The sequence below is a fragment of the Sinohyriopsis cumingii genome, chromosome 10 (assembly GCF_028554795.1).
Source record: "Sinohyriopsis cumingii isolate HCF-2022 chromosome 10, ASM2855479v2, whole genome shotgun sequence".
In the NCBI taxonomy this organism is placed as follows: domain Eukaryota; kingdom Metazoa; phylum Mollusca; class Bivalvia; order Unionida; family Unionidae; genus Sinohyriopsis; species Sinohyriopsis cumingii.
In genome coordinates this window covers 59,407,695-59,427,500 of record NC_142970.1, presented here as the reverse complement: position 1 = coordinate 59,427,500, position 19,806 = coordinate 59,407,695, and the positions used below count along the sequence as shown (strand labels likewise).

At 34.0% G+C, this 19,806-nt stretch overlaps 1 protein-coding gene across 3 annotated transcripts in view; it reads left to right on the top strand.

The window, feature by feature from the left end:
• Positions 1 to 19,806, top strand: part of LOC149790209 (pleckstrin homology domain-containing family M member 2-like) — a 79,555-nt gene that overhangs the window by 1,022 nt on the left and 58,727 nt on the right. For 2 of the 3 annotated variants that reach the window (XM_089972215.1, XM_089972217.1), the window contains exons 2-6: positions 3,191 to 3,300; positions 9,448 to 9,554; positions 15,897 to 16,006; positions 18,363 to 18,487; positions 19,182 to 19,244. In XM_089972215.1, the coding sequence (XP_089828341.1) occupies positions 3,229 to 3,300; positions 9,448 to 9,554; positions 15,897 to 16,006; positions 18,363 to 18,487; positions 19,182 to 19,244 (477 nt within the window). In that variant the 5' untranslated portion in view covers positions 3,191 to 3,228. Of the gene's footprint in view, positions 1 to 1,531; positions 1,670 to 3,190; positions 3,301 to 9,447; positions 9,555 to 15,896; positions 16,007 to 18,362; positions 18,488 to 19,181; positions 19,245 to 19,806 lie in introns of those variants that run through there. The other variant, XM_089972216.1, reaches the window with a different exon arrangement.

Genomic DNA, 19,806 nt, shown 5'->3' with positions numbered 1-19,806 from the left:
ATATATATATATATATATATATATATATATATATATATATATTTATATATATATATAGAGAGAGAGAGTAACTTGTGATGACATAAAATTCATGTCGAAGGTGACATTGCCCCATGTGTCTATCCACTTAGTCCTGGGGTCATGATAATTACACTATCAATAGATCAACTGTAGGACAAACGGTACTAATTATATGGAAGAACTGTGAACCAATCAGGAAGTGGAATAGAGTATATACGGGTTTGGTGGTCAATAATTGGTTAATAAAGAAAAGTAAAACTTTAGTAAACATATCTTTTGAGAGCTTATCATATCTGTAATTTAAAAAAAAATATGGACAAAATTCTTTTGATGCAATTTTAGTATTTGTACAGACTTGACTTAGGAGTACTCAATAATGAAAGTAGCACCTGATTCATTTGGTGCAGAATCAATAACATGTGTTTCATGCACATGTAGATGAACCCGGGAATTTTCCTCCACAATGTGACGTCCGAAATAATTACGTAACTGAGTCATAACTGAACTAACTGATCCTGAGTTAAATTTATCGAGTTCTAACAAGAATATTTTGCGGTTACAGTATGGATCATTTGGGTGCTTGCCATAAATATATTTGTTGGGACAATCCAAGCGCTCAGTGGATTAGATTCATCTTGTAGACTTTTTGTTTCACAGACAGCTCGAGAACCGTATTGATTTTTTTTTAAAATGGAAGATATGAAAACCAGTCTAGCGTCACAAGAGGCCAGCAAGGTGGCGTTAGAGCATAACCGCTTAGCGGATGGGCTAGCAAACTTAAACGTCGTTAAATCGAGTTATACCTGCATGAAATCGACATGAAAATTATTTATTTTCTCACAAATTGCGAGAGTATTAAAATCTGTATGTCTTTAATCTGCTGAAAGACGATGAAACTAATGCGTTGTTGAAACTTGAGCTGGTACTAACGATTTCGAAAGCATGTCGCACGGTCACACATAATCTCACATCCGTCATTTTCAAATATTATGGAAAAATATTAAATGAAAGTCGTATACTGGTTGTAATAAAATTGCAAACGCGAAAGAGCACAAAATTTATATTTATTCTGATACTAACTTCAGAGTTTTATTGTATCACGTTGACGTGTGCTCGCTCACGCAGGGAGCATACGAAGCAGGGAACCAGACAACTGTGCCTGTTGAATCAGACTGGCCAAGTTTCTTGTAGCTGTTATCGAAAGAAATATGTTGAGAATTACATGTTCTTGCTGGTTTTTACAAACGGTATCAGACTTTCATTTAATATAATTTAAATTTTATAAAGCAACATTAGAAAAGGGTTGTTGATATCACGTGACTATTGGACTTGAGATGTCGTTGTTTGAATTTGTGTGAAGTCATGCGACTATTAACACAAATGACGAGTACCGGGTCAGGTTTCACCAATGCTGAGTTTCGTCTAGTCTGTCAGCGGATTAGAGACATAACAATTATAATAATTAACATTTTTGAGAAAATAAATAATTTTCCTATCGATTTCATGCAGGTATAAGTCGATATAAGCTAGTTTAAATTTGCTAGGCCTGCTGGTAAGCTATGTTTCGGTGGCGGCAGATTCAAAATTTTTGATATGTAATTGCTCTGAACCCACACTCCATCCAAAATGTCCAAATGTGAAAAATGAGGTTAGAATATTTGGCGAAAACCCGGCTTAGAAAAATTTCGATTCTTAGCTGAACTTTGGTGCGAAACTATTACACAGTGACATGTAGTTTGAAGCATTGGTTTCAGATCATAAATAGGACACATGGGACATGAGGAATTGGAATTGGAAATTGTCGTCCCTTTTATTATATATTAAGAAACGATAAGATCACACATATCAGTACAGGTTTGGTGACTGGTTTATTGAACTACAAGAAGACAAGTTGATTTTATAGACAATTCAGTCCTTGTTTATACAACAAAAGCTAATTTTGAAGGTTTTTGTCAAAATTTAAATCATCCCTTTTGTAAATGTCTTTAAATGATGGATTTTTTAATCAAATCGTCTAAAGAAGTTTAGTTTGGTTGAAAAATCTTGTTTGAGATTTTATTGGCACACATAATTTCAGGTTAAACCTTTTTTGTTACAAGATAAGATTCTAATACTTTGCATTTATTGTTTTTTTCATACTGTGATAGGAAATGTTTACCTTGTATAATGTGCCCTCATATTGATCTAGAATTCTTTGGAATTGAAAGGAAACAAAATAATGTATGCTCATTATGTTGTTTCAATGTAACAACATAATGCAGGTCAGCAAAGTAAAGTTAGAATTTGTATTCTGTATATTGAAATGGCTTTAAATGCCAATTTATGGGAATATAGTCAAATTGTTTCATGTGACTCATTTTGTGGTTTTCTACATGGTCATCTTTTCTGGCATATATGTTTTGGAGAGTCTTGAAAGAGAAATGGAAATGCATGTTTTATAATCCAAAATGTTCTTTAATTCCATTCAGTAATGGTCAGTTGGTAACCATGAAAAAATTAATTTTAGCCTGGAAAAAACCTGGAAATCTATTTTTAGAAATGCATGGGAACCATGATTATCACGTATACACTTATTCTGCTTTATCAGATGGAGTTTTGCTACACGACAGAAACATTGGCCCCTGTCTCTGTTGTTACACATAGGGACTTGTCCATTGGAATATTAATTGACCTCTAGCTCTGTTGTTACACATAGGGACTTGTCCATTGGACTATGAATTGGCCTCTGTCACTATCATTATGCATAGGGACTTGTCACTTGGACTATGAATGGGCCTGTCTCTATCTTAACACATAGGAACTTGTCCATCGGAATATTAATTGGCCTCTGTCTCTGTTCTTCCACTGGAATAAGGACTTGTTCACAGGCATATGGACTTATCTACTGGCATAATAATTTATACATTGGAATAGGTACTAATTATTTCCTGGAATATGACATAAAATCTATGAGATCCACATGCTTTAAGCACATATTTAATATTGAGCTTCTAAATTGGCATTGAAATATACAATCAACCATAGTCTGTGTTCATCCTTGTATACAACAAAAGTGGAAATAGTTGATATTTGCCTTTGAATATATTATATTTGCCTTTGAATAAATGCAGTAACATATGTGCACCGTTGTCATTGATTTTTACAGGGTCATACGTTATCTTTTCTTCAGGCAAGATAGTAGTGCTGTTGTGAGTTACCTGGTTAAACATGAGCGCCTTTAGTGATAGGATGGGTTTGAAGGACGACATTGTGTGGAATTTATCCAAAGCAGTTAAAGCAGTAAGCCTGAATTTTTGTTCTTTTTTAAAGGGATATGTGACAAATACAATGATGTCACATTTGACAGCTGTTACATGGTTTAGTTATTGCACATAGTATCTAAAAACCATATGTATAGCATGGTTGGTTCAATATGCTTAGTCTGTTTCAATATATAGTGTCTGCTTCAATAGGTATATATTGATTCAATATGTATAGCCTGCTTCAATATGTATTGCCTGCATCAATATGTATTGTGCTTCAATGTATTGCCTGCTTCAATGTATTGCCTGCTTCAATGTATTGCCTGCTGCAATGTATTGCCTGCTTTAGTATGTATTGCTGCTTCAACATGTATGTCCTATTTCAATATGTATAGCCTGTTTCAATATGTATAGCCTGTTTCAATATGTATTGCCTGTTCAATATGTATTGCCTGCTTCAGTATGTATATATTGATTCATTATGTATATCATGCTTCAATATGTATTGTCTGCATCAATATGTATTGTGCTTCAGTGTTTTGTCTGCTTTATTATGTATTGCTGCTTCAACATGTATGTCCTATTTCAATATGTATAGCCTGTTTCAATATGTATTGCCTGCTTCAATATGTATTGCCTGTTTCAATATGTATTGCCTGTTTCAATATGTATTGCCTGCTTCAATATATATTACCTGCTTCAGTATGTATATATTGATTCATTATGTATATCATGCTTCAATATGTATTGTCTGCATCAATATGTATTGTGCTTCAATGTTTTGTCTGCTTTATTATGTATTGCTGCTTCAACATGTATGTCCTATTTCAATATGTATAGCCTTTTTCAATATGTATTGCCTGTTTCAATATGTATTGCCTGCTTCAATATGTATTACCTGCTTAAATAGGTATTGCCTGCTTCAATGTATTGCCTGCTTCAGTATGTATTGCCTGCTTCAATATGTAGTGCTGCTTCAATATGTATTGCCTGCTTCAGTGTATTGCCTGCTTCAGTATATATTGCCTGCTTCAAAATATATTGCCTGGTTCAGTGTATTGCCTGCTTCAGTATGTATTGCCTGCTTCAATATGTATTGCTGCTTCAATATGTATTGCCTGCTTCAACATGTATAGCCTGTTCAATATGTACGGCCTGCTTTAGTATGTATTTCCTGCTTCAATATGTTCAATATGTATTGCCTGCTTCAATATGAATAGCTTGCAAATGTATTGTCTGCTTCAATATGTATTGCCTGCTTCAGCATGTATATCTTGGTTTAGTATGTATTGCCTGCTTCAATATGGATTGCTAAGATTAAAATGTATTGCCTGCTTCAATATAAACTGCTTGGTTCAATATGTATTTCTGTTTTAATATATATTGTCTGCTTCAATAGGTATATTTTGGTTCAATATGTATTGCCTGTGTATTGTATATATATATGTATGTTTGATATGTTTTGCCTGCTTCAGTATGTACTGATATTTCAGTGCATATAGTCTGTATCATATACATGCATCGTGGTTCAATATGAATTGCTTGCTTCTTAAGGTATTGGTTCAGTATAGATTGCCTACTTCAGTATGGATTGCTTGGATCAATATGTGTTGCCTGTTTCAATATGTCCCGTACATAATTTGCCAGGTGGATTTAAGGTGGATTTCAGATGGAATTTTTGAACTGTTTCCTACCTAAACCATAAACTGATCATAATAAAGAAGATATGCAAATTTTAAAGCAGATGTAAGGCAGATTTCTGTCAGAATTTGTGGAGAAACATGCAAATTAGTTGACCTAAGATTCCGCTTAAACAAAAAAATCCATCTAAGATTTCTGTCTGAAATAAAAATCCACCTGAGATAAAATCCCGTCTGAGATTTCTGCCTGAAATAAAATCCCACTTGAGGTTTCTGCCTGTAGAAAGTTTACCTAAATGTCCACATAAAAATCATCCTATAAAAAATGCTTCAGATTTCAATTAAATAACCTAATGATGCTTAGGAATTATTGGGTTAAATGCATAATAATTTTTACATTGGATCATAATTTTTATTTTGACAGACATTATAAACAATGATACGGTTTTTCTTGACCTCATTTGCTTGATTGCATACAAAACCTGTTCCGTGATGGCATCATTGATGTCTTTTTCATTTCACTGAAAGTTTTGTGAGATTTCACAAATAATTTGCATTCCTAGTCACGTGACTACACAGCTCTACCAACCTACATGTCAGTGACATCAGAGGTCATACAGTCACATCATATCAATAATACCCCATTTCTAGTGCTGCTGTAGGAAAACAAATCGAACATATAAATAAAAGTCACATAATGTTTATAGAAAAATGAAGAACCCCCCCATAAACTTTTCAAAATATTTATTGTGAAAACAACGACCGTAAATATGTAATTGTTGCCGCAATTTGAAGAAAATGTGATTTACTACGCTGAGAGAACATCTCAATATGGTAGTCACGTGACACCAACAAAAACGTCGCTGACACGTGATCGGTACTTCTTGAAAATTCGAAACACTATTCCAATCAGTTTCTGTTACGTAAGATTCAGTAGGCAAGTACCAACTTTTGACCAATCAGAAAGCTCTTTACATGAATCATCTGTTAAATAATATACGAACAAATATTTACTACCGATCACGTGTCAGCGAATTTTATGCAGATGATACTACACTGTCTGAGACTGGTAAAACCAAAACAGTACTTGAAAATAACTTACAAGATGCTCTCAACAGACTTCAAGTATGGTGCAAGGAAAACAGTATGATCATAAATACAGAAAAAACGAAAGCCCTACTAGTTACAACACAACAAAAATGAGCAAGCTAGATAGTGACAAACTCCAGGTTCTATTTGACAGTGTGAGCCTCAATAGACCTCTCAAGATAGAATTCTTGGTGTATTCTTGGATAACAATCTTACTTGGTCTATTCACATTAAACATATTTCAAAAAAATTAAACTCTTATCTTTGGCTACTGAGGAAAATCAAAACATACATTCCTCTTCAGTATAGGGTCATCTTTTATAAAAGTTATATTCAGCCATATCTGGACTACTGTAATGTAATTTGGGGTAATACCTCTAATTCAAACATAACAACACTTTTAAGACTCCAAAAGAGGGCTTGCCATTTAATTCTAGATCAAAGTATAGACAATTTTCAGGATGCAGTGAATAATATAAAGATTTTAACAATACATGAAAGAATATTTCTTAGAAAGGCCAAACTGACGTATAAAGTACCCAGAAAAGACATTCCTGTCTATCTAAGCAATATCTTTCACCAAAGAGATGCTGATGGCACTCCAAATTTAAGTTCCATAAGAAGAAAAAATTACATTATACCAAGGCCAAAGAAGAAATTGTTTAAAAAAAGTTTTCAATATACTGGTCCACTGGTATGGAACAACATTCCCAGTGACATAAGGCAGGCTTCTAGCATTTCATCTTTTCACAATCAATGTCTTAAATGGATGAAATTTTTAGAAAATTGAACAGTTCTAGTACAAAAAATACCGCCTGCTTTTCTGTAATTTTACATCATTTTCATAGCTGATTTTTTCAATGCAGGATTATATTTTACGTTTTAGATATGTTTGTTTTCACTGATGCCTGTGAATGTGTTCCAGGCTTGATACTTTGAATTTTAAAATTACTTAATTATTTAGTGTCAAGCCAGACTCTTCACATCATGTTGTATATACTGTATATATTATACATAACAGATAGAAGGCCTCAAGGTAGATTAGTTCTGTAACTAATTGAGTTACCTTCTCTAAATAAAGTCTTTATTATTATTATTATTACTAAAAGGATCATTGCGGAACTGGACTGGTTAGAACATTTAAAAAAAAAGAAAAGTTTCGGAGATGATATTAAAAAAGTAGTAACATATCGAGGAAAATAGGATTCAAGTCAGGAGAAAAGCAAAATTCTGCTCTGAAATGGAAACAATCCGATAAATCAACCCCACAAAGCTGTGTTGATATTGATGGACGATTAATTTCATCGTGGGTGAAGGGCTGATTTATCAGCCTAGTCTGAGGGGAGTTAAAATAACCAGGAAAGATGTGGAAGGGAATTATTGTTCCCAACATGAACATTATAATTAAAGATATCAGAAATGGTAAATAAAAACTTTCTGGAAAACCATTCAAATTGTATAAGAAACCAAAAATAAATTAGATTACAATAGAATAAAGTTTTTTGTTATATCAGTGAAGTACTATGTCTTGTTGATATTTTTATTGAAATTTCAGTGATATTACAATGACAAAATATCACTATATTTCCAATGAAATCAAATTTCAATCACAAAATCTCACTGATATTTTTAGAAATGTTTGCAGAGTCATTGAAATTTCAATCGCAAAATCTCAAAGATATTTTCAGAAATTTAGGCAAAATCTCACTGAAATTTCAGTCAAATTTTCACTAGTGTATGATTATTTTAGAGCATATTTTAATAGGAAGCCAACAAATTAGTTCTCAGAGTAAACATCACATTAAGTCCAAAATCCATTTTGCACCAAATTTTCTAACTCAATAGATCCATCTATGCTTGTAGTTAAAGTTCAAAATTACGTCTAAAAGTTCTGCTAAATCCGTCTTACAGTAGGAAAATGAACTGGACAATCAGAACATTTATAATAGTTATCCATTAAGAGGAACATGAGAAATAGTATGCTTAAGTATTAAACAGATTCAGTCTGTCACCTTAGCTGTATTTGCAGTCCGCCTAAAGTCCATCAGAAATTTGGGATTTGTAAGTGGAATACACTGAATATACCTGAACTCCAGCCAGAATCTGCATAAAATGTTTGTACGGTGACTATTGCCTGCTTCAATATGTGTTGATTGGTTCAGTATGTATTACCTGCTTCAATATGTACTGCTTGATATAATATGTATTGTCTGGTTTAATATGTATGTGTTAAGCATGTATTGTCTACCTCAAATTATATAATTGGGATACTCAGCTCTCAAAATATCATACAGCTTAGAGATTGTATGTAAACTACTTCCCCACTGGGCCTCTTACCTTTTTGAGACAGTAAACCAGGGGTCGGCAACCTATGTTGCATAGCGTGCCACCTTTGTCCTGATTAATTACAAAAAGAACGAGGCACGTGTCATCAGTATGACAGTAACACTTAAAATCGAGATGTTTGGCTGCCGTAAGTTGCTGACCACTGCAGTAAACCTTACATGTCTATTTTGTTGAATTTGGTATTGCATATCAGTATATTTGGAGAATTATAAACTACAGAAATGTTTCACAAGTTTCACACAGAGGTAGCAAGTACATGAGAATAAAATATCACCAAAACATGGTACAAGCGATTCACATGTAACAGCCATCGATAAGTTGAGTATAACATTTATGTTCCCGCCCCCCCCCCATTGTCTTGTGAGGGGTTGACCATTTGAATATAGAAGCATTAAATTAGTGTAACATGCATCCACTTCCAGCAGAAAGACACTTCAGCTATGTAACGAATTTTGGATTACGAACCATACTTTACTGTTTGAAAGAGATGATCCAAATAATTTTAATGGTGCAGTTGATTACATTATATTAAAAATGTGGGAATAGACCTTTGCAAGCCATGAAAGTTAAATATAAAATATTTAAAAGCTTCCATGATAATAGAATCATCCGTAACATTTTCAATTAAAGGTCCACCTGTAATGTTAATTAATGGGCGGACAAAGAGATAATAGTAAGGGGATGCATTTTAGTTTGCAGGTTTGAAACTATTGGTTCAGAAAACAGTGTTTCCTTAATTGTCTATTACTTACTAATCATTCATGTAAATAGCTTGCCTGACCTTTTGCATCTAATGTGAGATTTCTTAGTTTCAAGAAATGTATGTAATTTTAATATTATAATACCCTTCATCTGTCTGTCATCGACCCATTAATATATATGTAACTCTATCTGTTCCTTAGCTGCCAGGTGGAAACTGGTTAGACTTGGTAAAATAGGTTTAACAGTACATATGATGACCATTTACGAGAATGGCATGCTTTTTACGGGAGGGTAAACTGTAACTAAAAGTGCTGGAGTTTGCCATGGTGAGCCCTGTAAGTAGCTTTACATTTACTAAGCCTGTACAGCTGTTCGCAAACATGTATTATGTTTTGGTCGTCTTTCAGATTCAGGCAATACAAGTAAGTTCCAGAGGAGAACCTGTAGTCTTCAGAAACAGCCATTGGCAGTGCTACCAGTTGTCAAAACATCTTGATCGTGCTTTTCTTCATAGGTAGAACTAATGGATACCTATGTTTGTTAATGTTTATAATATGATTACAAGATCATAATTGCAATGACATTAGTTGTTAAAGGTAAGTAAGATTTCCATTGTTCAGAATGTTACCACGTGATCAAAAAGAATTGCGTTTATTTCTATATAATCTGTGAAGAGAACTACTTTTTTTAAATAATACCCACTTCTATAAATATAGTGATGTGTACAACAAAAGGTAAACACTACAAGTGAAGCCAGACATGAAGTAAGCTTGAAAGGAAAACAACATACTTATGATTTTTAAACAATTAAATAAACTGAATTTGAAAGACTTAAGCAAGAAATCTTTCTGATCTTTTCTGAAAAAATCACTCCTTGTTGAAATTTGTGAAAAACATCTGGATAAATATGTTGGAAGTGCGCTAGGTCAAGGTCATAGTCTACACTATTATAGGTATCCGACTGCTGAAACCATAATGTCAGAATTTGGAGAATATTTGCTAAATTTGAATTATCAGATAGACTTACTGCATAATGTTGAAAATGTTTACCCATCCATATTCAACGAGCATTTTGAGCGGAAAAAGTACCACAACTGAGTTATTAAGAAGTTCCCAGTTGGACATCAGGATGACCAAAAACCAAAACACTTCAAATCACTTAAAGAGGATAATCTCATAAACATCACTTAGCAGCCGTACTCAAAATCTATCAATAAAAACTCAGTTGGGCAGCAAAACTTTCACGGGTAGATTCGTTTATTCATTCACTGAATAATCATAAAAAAATAATTGTAACAACACAAACCAGCATAATACTGGACTATTGATTAGTTGAAGATTAATAATCATGGTTAATTTGCTCATACTTATCATTTTTATACATCCCACACTAGGAAAAGGCAATATTTTGTTAATTTGTACGTACAAAGGAAGAAAAAAATAATTTTTAAATCATTAATGCCTAGTTGTATAAAAATGAGACTTAACTTTATCTGCAATGAAGAAAATGTAGTTTTTCTTAACATTAATTGTTGTGACAGTATAACAATTTAACAAATCTGTTATATAAATATTTAAAAACTACCAAGATGAAAACCATATGAATTTCAGCCTGGTGCAAAGAGAAGAATAGAGAGGTAGATCTGAAGTTAGTTGAGTCTGCGCATTGGGCCCAAAAGCGAGCCATATTTTATGCTGAATCAGCCCCCAAGGTCACCGCAACATGAAAATGATGATGTTTCATGAAACCCAAGCTGAAGAATGCCACAAAAACTCTTAAAAAAATATCAGGGCTGCTATTCATTGCTACGTATAGATTGAATATTGTCGCTCAATCAATATTTTACAGAGCCTTAATTTGAAAAAGCAAATGACATGTTAGATGGGAAATTAAAGTTTAACACCAACAATGGCTTATTAAGATCAACTCAAGACAAACCTAATATTCCTCCATCAGACATGTATGCAAAGATCATCCTGTCACACTCAGACATGTATGCAAAGATAATCCTGTCACACTCAGACATGTATGAAAAAAATCATGCTGTCACACTCAGACAATTGTATGCCCAGATCATCCTGTCACAGACTTGTATGAAAAGATCATGTCACACTCAGACATGCATGCAAAGATCATCCTGTCACACTCAGACATGCAAGCAAAGATCATCCTGTCACACTCAGAGGTGTATGCAAAGATCATCTTGTCACTCAAACATGTATGCAAAATTCATCCTGTCACACTCAGACATGTATTCAAAGATCATCCTGTCATACTCAGACGTGTGCAAAAATCATCCTGTCACACTCAGATACAGGGTTTGGTGATACATCTCCATCCACTATGTTACATGTGGATTAGAATTCCACAGCCAATTAACACCTACCATGCTTGAATTCAGGCTTGATGAAACGAAGGCTGAATATGTCATTTTGAGCCATCAGACTGTGCAGAAAAATCATCAGAGGGACTTAAGTGTTTAGGAAAAAACTCTGACAAGAGAATGTATGCAACTGGTGGTCAAACTGCGAAGGCAGGTCAGTACATTACTACAGCACACACATTAATCCAGACGCTGAATCTTTCATGTGTCATATTGATCAAAATTATTTTGAAAACCCCAATTTTGTCAAATATGGTATGTAGCTAAATGTGTTGGGCAGAGACCATTTAACAGTGTTGTGCCTGACATATGTAGAAATGCAATATATCTGCAAGATATACCACCCAGTCTCTTTGTGCCACATCTTTGAATGCAATGACAGATCCCAACCTTTCTGATATGCACATTATGTCTTTGTTTGACCACTCCAATGAGCTTTCATTAAAACCTTACACAAGGCCCAGTACTCAACATAAACAACATATGAGTTACATTCTCTCCAACGTATGTTCAGATGTGGCATTGTCTGTTGAAATGACCCTTACTGACCCAAGCAGTACTACTCAAGTAAATGTTACTGCATCTGCACAAAATACCATACAAGCACTATCACAATGAACTCTGTGATAGGTTTCATTATTCAATCCAAATGCCATTTCAATAAATGCACCTGCCAGTTTAATTCTAACTAAAACAATTAATTGGCCCCAACACGTTATGGAAATACTTTCTTTTAAGTTAAGTGTCACCTGTCCATGCCAGAATAATGATTTTAAAAAAAATGTGTATCACTTCTGGTTGTTATTATAATTTAATGGCAATTTCCAATGAATAATTATATACAGATCAAGAAATTGCATAAGAAATAGTTCAATACAAGTATAAATTAAAAACAGTAAATACATGAAGTGCTCATACATTTTATTTTTATTTTAATGTGATATTACATTGCTGTGTTGTAATAAGTATTACAATATATTTAGAAATGTGTGTTAACAGTAGACAAAAATTTCACAAACACATTACATTGGCTCGCTGTTTTTATTTAATGGTGGGAATATGGCTAAGAAATCCAGCAATATACTGATATGAAGAACTCCAAAATGTCATTTAGTGCCATTAAAGCTTTTTATGGTCAGGATCCACCCATATGCTCTCAGAAGATGGCACCTCGAACATCAAAGACATGGAATGGTTGAAAGCAGCTTGGAACACTTCAGCCAGTTCCTCAATCACCCATCCACTGTCGACAGAGCAACACTACAACAAATCTATCAAAGACCATTTTGTGAAGAGCTGGACTTGCCCCCATCTGAGGAGGAGGAGGTTTGGAAGGCCATTGAACAAACGAACTGTGGCAGAGCACCAATCAAAGATGGAATCCTTGCAGAGGTATTAAAGGTGCTTGGCAAAGAAGCATATGCAGTTTTCCATGACATCCTCACCAGCATCTGGGATGAGGAGAAGATTCTTGCAGATCTACGACATGCCACCATCATCTCAGTGTACAAGAATAAAGGTGCTAGAGCTGACTGCAACAACTATAGAGGGATTTCTGTGTTCTCTGTTGCAGGGAAAATTCTTTCCCGCACTATCCTAAACAGACTTGTCGCACAAAGGCAGTTGAAGTAGTGGAGAATGAGCACCGCCAATGACTCACAGCCATGAGAGAATAACGGCACATCTCAGCATCCCAGGCAATAACGTCTGCAGACTTCATGTGCTCAACCTGTAACATCCTGTGTGCTTCCAGCTTTGGACTCATGAGTCCTATACAATGTCACATGGGCAGCACAACTGGCATCATCATTGGACATAATGGACAACCGAGGATTAAAGTAAAATATAAAACTCATGATTGTTCCTTTTAATGGCTACCATTGATTGAAGTACTGGTATGATGATGAGGTTGTTATTACGATCAGCTAGGACAATCACATCTGCTGTAAATAGCTATGTACCAGAAACCCCAAACTGGGATTAAAATGCTAGATTCAGATTTTTTAAATGATGCAAACCAAATAACATAACTAATAATTGAAATGAATTGAAATTTTAATTATAAGAGTTTAACGTGTTTTTGTTTAGTTTATTGTGGTTTAAACTGTCAGTTGCTGACTCACACAGCTTACATAACACCATCCGGACATTATTTGCTGTGAGAGTTGACATCAGACAGTTTATACAATGATAAACTAAACAAACAACAACATTAAGCTCTTAAGTTATTATCTAACTATTCCTAAACTGAAGGGCAACCTTTTGGTTGCCCATTGCACCTCTCCTGTGATTTTTTGGAGGACGGTTAATGGTCAAATACACGAAAAGGTAAAGAGACAGTGTTGAATATTGTTATCCAACCTGTTGACATACAGTAATGTGATGAGGACATATAACAAAAATAATGGACATCGGTTACGACCACCTGATTAATGTGGGATGGTGATGGTTTGGGGTTGGGGATGACATTGGCGTTGAATAAAATGCATGGGAATGTGTCAGATATTTTTTATGCAATCTTTGGATTTTTCCAGGGTAGTCATATTTTTACATTTTATTTTTATATTGATACACATATATGACTTAATTATTACAAACCTGACGTGTTGACTGCTGTCGTTGTACCTTTAGTTAAGTTTTATACACCTGCTAATTACAAAACTTGAGCAAGATCTCGAACAAAATTCCATTATTCCGTGATTTCGTGGACAAATGAGCATGAATACCATTATTCTAAACTTTGCTTTCTCCAGCTTTATTTTAGTAAACATACTTGGACTTAGTCAATCTTGACACACAACATTAATCTGACAAGATCTCAATCGATTTTGATTTCGGAGCTGTTTTTCAACATTCACATGAGTTATGGCTGCTGCTTTTCAAATGTGCTAAATCTCTGTTTGGATGGTACAGTGTTTCTTTATTGTTAGAATGCAACTTCCCACATCTGTTTCAGTCTTTAAATAGAGGAGACATTGGATGAATTTGGTTCTGAGGCATGTACATGCTGTAAGAATAATTTTCACGAGAACTTGGATGAATTTAGTTCTGAGGTGTATACATGCTCTGAGAATAATTTTCACGGGACGGTATATACACTTGGTTATGATGTGTATACTTGCTGTGAGATTAATTGTCACTGGACAGTGTATAAACTTGGTTATGATGTGTATACTTGCTGTGAGAAAAATTGTCACGAGACAGTGTATAAACTTGTATACTTGCTGTGAGAATAATTGTTTTGAGAAATTAAATGAATTTGGTCCCGAGGTGTATAACTTGCTGTAAGAATAATGTCATGAGACATTGGATGAATTTGGTATTGATGTGTACAATTGCTGTGAGAATAATTGTCTTGGGACATTGCATGAAGTTTGTTCCAAGGCGTATATTTGCTGTGAGAATAATTGTCAGCAGTCAGTATCGTTAGGTAGTGTAGTGATGCTAAATAATTAGGTAGTTTAGTGATGCTAATCATTAGGTAGTGGAGTGATGATAAATCATTAGGTAGTGTAGTGATGCCAATCATTAGGTAGTGTAATGATGATAAATCATTAGGTAGTGGAGTGATGATAAATCATTAGGTTGTGTAGTGATGCTAATCATTAGGTAGTGTACTGATGCTAATCATTAGGTAGTGTAGTGATGCTAAATCATTATGTAGTGTAGTGATGCTGCATCATTAGGTAGTGTAGTGATGCAAAATCATTAGGTAGTGGAGTGATATTAAATCGTTAGGTAGTGGAGTGATGATACATCATTAGGTAGTGGAGTGATGATACAGAATTAGGTAGTGGAGTGATATTAAATCTTTAGGTAGTGGATTGATGATACATCATTAGGTAGCTGAGTGATGATACATCCTTAGGTAGTGGAGTGATATTTAATCATTAGGTAGTGGAGTGATGATACATCATTAGGTAGTGGAGTGCTATTAAATCGTTAGGTAGTAGAGTGATGATAAACCATTAGGTAGTGGAGTGATATTAAATCATTAGGTAGTGTAGTGATGATAAATCATTAGGTAGTTGAGTGATATTAAATATTTATGTGATTGAGAAATGTTACCTGGATTGTCCATATTTTCAAGATTAGGCTTCAGCTGTGTAACATTGTCTTGGGTGATTGAATTTCAAATATATTAGTGCACATGTATGTATATTGATGAATTCATGTATGGACATTATTTTAACTCTTGCGTTGCGTTTTATATAGGGTTATATGGGCTACATATACATTTAAGTTTTCCATCAACAAAGGACTTAATATAATACAGCGACCTATTCTTCCTCAATGAAGGCCACTTTGACTTTTACATCAATAAAATATTATTACCATATTTTTTGGCTACAGTTTCTTGGAGCTTCTCATTCTGCCGTATATTATGCTATCCAAACCCAACATTGCTTACGTACAGCTTATAATTACAACATGCCCTGAAAATGGGTAGTAAGTGCTGTATACCGTTTCAGGCGCAGGCATGTGCGAAATGGCTACTGGAAGATAGTGGCTGAATTCACACCCAAGGTGTCTGTATTGGAAATCAGGAGATTAAGAAATGTCACTACAGATCTTGGTAGAGGTAAGCTCTTTTTTATGACAGAGTTTAGACACATATTGGAAAAATGTGGATTGATTTTGTTTCTTCTATTAATTTAGCAAATATTTAAATTTTGGAAACCATGTATAACCTTAATTTTTACATAGTGAATCTTCATAGGGTTAAGTATGCTAGACCGTTGACATATGTGTAAAAATTTTCTAATGCAATCCATTGAACGCAATTCACACTTGTGTAGATGGGTACCCGCAGCATAGCTCAAGAAGAGTCGCACGACCCCCTGGAAATTAAAACCCAAATAAAGATGCACAGAATAATGTAACCTAACTCTCCCGCCCATGAATGACTGCTTCCCCCCACCTTGCAAAAAATTCTGCGGGCGCACATGCTTGTGTAGTGTTATTGAATATCCTTTACACTGCTCCAAACTAGACACTTTAAATTTTGGCCAGTGATATTTATATAGATATACATTTTGTCAACTCATTTGAAATCATGATCTCATCAGTATAAATGGGGCCGGAGAATATTGGTAATTTTAAATATATTTCAAATAACTGGAGTTGCTGGTCTGATATCAGAACTGGCATATTTGATCATTGACCAGTTTGGCATCGTATGATAGTCACTGTAGACATCACAATGATTTGTTAATAGCCTCCAGCGTCTTTGCATGGATCCTTATCTTTTAATCATACATACAATGCATGCATTTCGAATGTGCAAATACAGTTGATGCCTAAGGCGAGTCTTACTTCTGGAACTTTATTGTATTGGTACAGATCCTTGGAATCGACATGGGAGAAAAACAGGGCAGAACAGTGAAGTGTGTTGTACAAACAAGGCAACACAGTGAATTTTGTTATATAAACAGGGCAGCACAGTGAAATGTGTTGTACAAGCGCTACAATTGCCAAATAATTTGTTTTAAAGTAAGCTCTGTTTATATTGATGTATAAATCCCTAAACGTTGTATAAATTTAATATGACATTGCTGTCTAGATCACTAAATGTGGTATAAATTTCATATGATATTGCTGCGTGTACGTTGTATAAACTTAATGCTATTGCATATCCCCCTGCAAGATTTAGTACTTTCCCCTTGGTATGGTGTACATTTTAACATTCTGTAATATCCCTTATAAGCCTTGCTTTGTGTCATGAGACTCCAGGATGACTGATACTTGGATAAGAGTTAATTAGTGCGTTCATATACGAGTGTGCCAAAATACACAATTTTGTTCCAGTGCTTTTTTTTGGTGGATCATTGCTTGGCTGAGGGGATGAACAATTCATTGTGCGAAGGCATTATGATGCATTCCTGTTTCTAAACATGTCAGAGTTAATAATTACTGAACAAGTATGTCATTTTTAACTTTCTGTGTTGGGTCCGAGGTCCAATATTGTCCTTTGAAAGATTCTTTATGAGACCTGATTTCAAGAGGCATATGCTGCAATAGAATTTTTTGTTTCATGGGTATCAATTTTCGTGGTTTATTAGCTGTTGCAACTATAGCTATGTAATCTTTAGTAAGGACAGATTCAGCTGAAAATTGTAACCCATGACAACACATGACAGTACAAATGGTACCGATGACAGTACTTGAAGACAGCTGGCATCCCCAGGTTATATAGATCAATTATATTGCAATAGCCTGACTTATGGTTGAATTAAACTCTAATAATTATGCAATGCATTAAAAGTATAGTAGAAAATGAAATTATATTTTCATCCTTTGTCTGGTTCGTATCGGTGATGACTTCTTGGTAAAATGCAGATATGTGCCCATATATAATTATACAGCATTAATATTTGCTTCTTGAATTGTCAGTTTACTATTAGATGCATAATGCCCCCTCACATCATAGAAATTAGATTTATAAAATATTCCCCAAGGTAAATTACTATAATATTACTGACAGTATGTAATACCTCGCAAACAAGAAGTGTCCAATGCATTAGTGTAAGTTGTGAGTACTTTTCGTTGAAAGTTTTATTTTATTATGTCATTGAGGAGAAATGCCTCAAAAGATAGAAGGGAAATGCCTCCAAAAATATCACTAAATACATATAGGTTAAATCCCTTCATAATTTTCACTCAGTACATATACGTAATATGCCACCATAATATCAGAGCAGTACATATTGGTGAGATGGCTATATACACATAGATAGATATATATATATATATATATATATATATATATATATATATATATATATATATATATATATATATATATATATATATATATATATATATGTGTATATATATATATATACGGCGGTGAACTGTCACCATATGTATGACTTGATAGATAGTCTAATAGGTGATATGTTTTAATCTATATCAGTTTATTATTTCTTATAAAACAGGTAGAGCCTGGTTGTTCATGGCCCTTAATAACTGTTTACTGGAGAGTTACATCCGCTGCTTTCAGCAAAATCAGAAGCTATTGAGTAAATACTATGTTAGAGATGCCTTAGTTCGAGACCAGGAGGTAATTATATATTTTCCATCTAGATTGCATGTATGTGAGATATCAGATATAAACTTTCAAAACTTTTTTTATAAAAATTACTGTTTAAAGTTTCACCAGATATATCTTTGTGGATTTCATGATGTAACGTATGCCTTTATTCCCGTATTTTAAGTCATGTTTTGTTATACAGATGTTATTTTTTAATTTGTATGATTAAGAATTCAGTGTTACTAACATGCACAAACATATGTATAAATTATAAAGAGATTTAAAATCAAACGTATATGGATTGCCAGAGTTATGCATTAAGATACTGCTTTATTTACGTTCTAGAGGAAACCACTTTTATTTACAATGCATACACTATTAAGTTTTAGGCCCGACAGTAACTCAGGCCTGTAAATCACGTGTGTATGTGGTCATTTTTGTAGTTGAGTAAAAACTTGTTTTCAGTATATTTGTTTTTAAGATTGAGGACTTTTATCATGTCAAGTGTAGGAAATTAGCAGTGCTTCTTATAATACCATGTATACGAAAGTAGTAACGCTTCTTTATATTGATAATAACATAACTCATGTGTTAATGTAGGAAATTAACATCCTTCTTTACATTGATATTAACATAACAGCTGAAATATTGACACAAATGTTATTCTTATTTAGTTTTATTTTGTACAAGTTTCAACGCTATTCTTTTTTTTAAAACTTTTCAGAGATTGAACATTTTATTAACCCTAGCAGCAGGCCTTGAAAATGCTGTGTTTCGGTTGGAAATGGTAAAATGTCTTATATCAGATTCATTTATTTCGCCAATTACAAAACTACTTCTCTAAATCAGGCATGCATTTTGAGACTTGACTGTGCTTTTTGTAATGCTATCGATAGCAATTAATATTAAGTCATACATGAGACTTGACTGTACTTGTTGTAATGGTATTGATAGCAATTAATATCAAGTCGTACATGAGACTTGTCTGTACTTGTTGTAATGTTATCGATCGCAATTAATATCAAGTCATACATGAGACTTGTCTGTACTTGTTGTAATGTTATCGATAGTCATTAATAAAAAATTTGAAGTCAGTTAATTTCAGCTCATAACAGTAAACCTAAGTGAGGAAAATATTGACTTTTTGTGTCTTCCAACATTAACTGACATTCTTTATTTACAGTTGGTCCGAACTATCAATATCGTAATATAATATAGTATCATGACCACAGAAGTGTTTCAAGTCTAATCCATAGATTCTTTATAATATGTGTTATGCAGTACACTAATTATCTAACCAACTGTAGAAGTTTATCTAGTTAAAATGGCTCATCAGATTTTCATGCCAT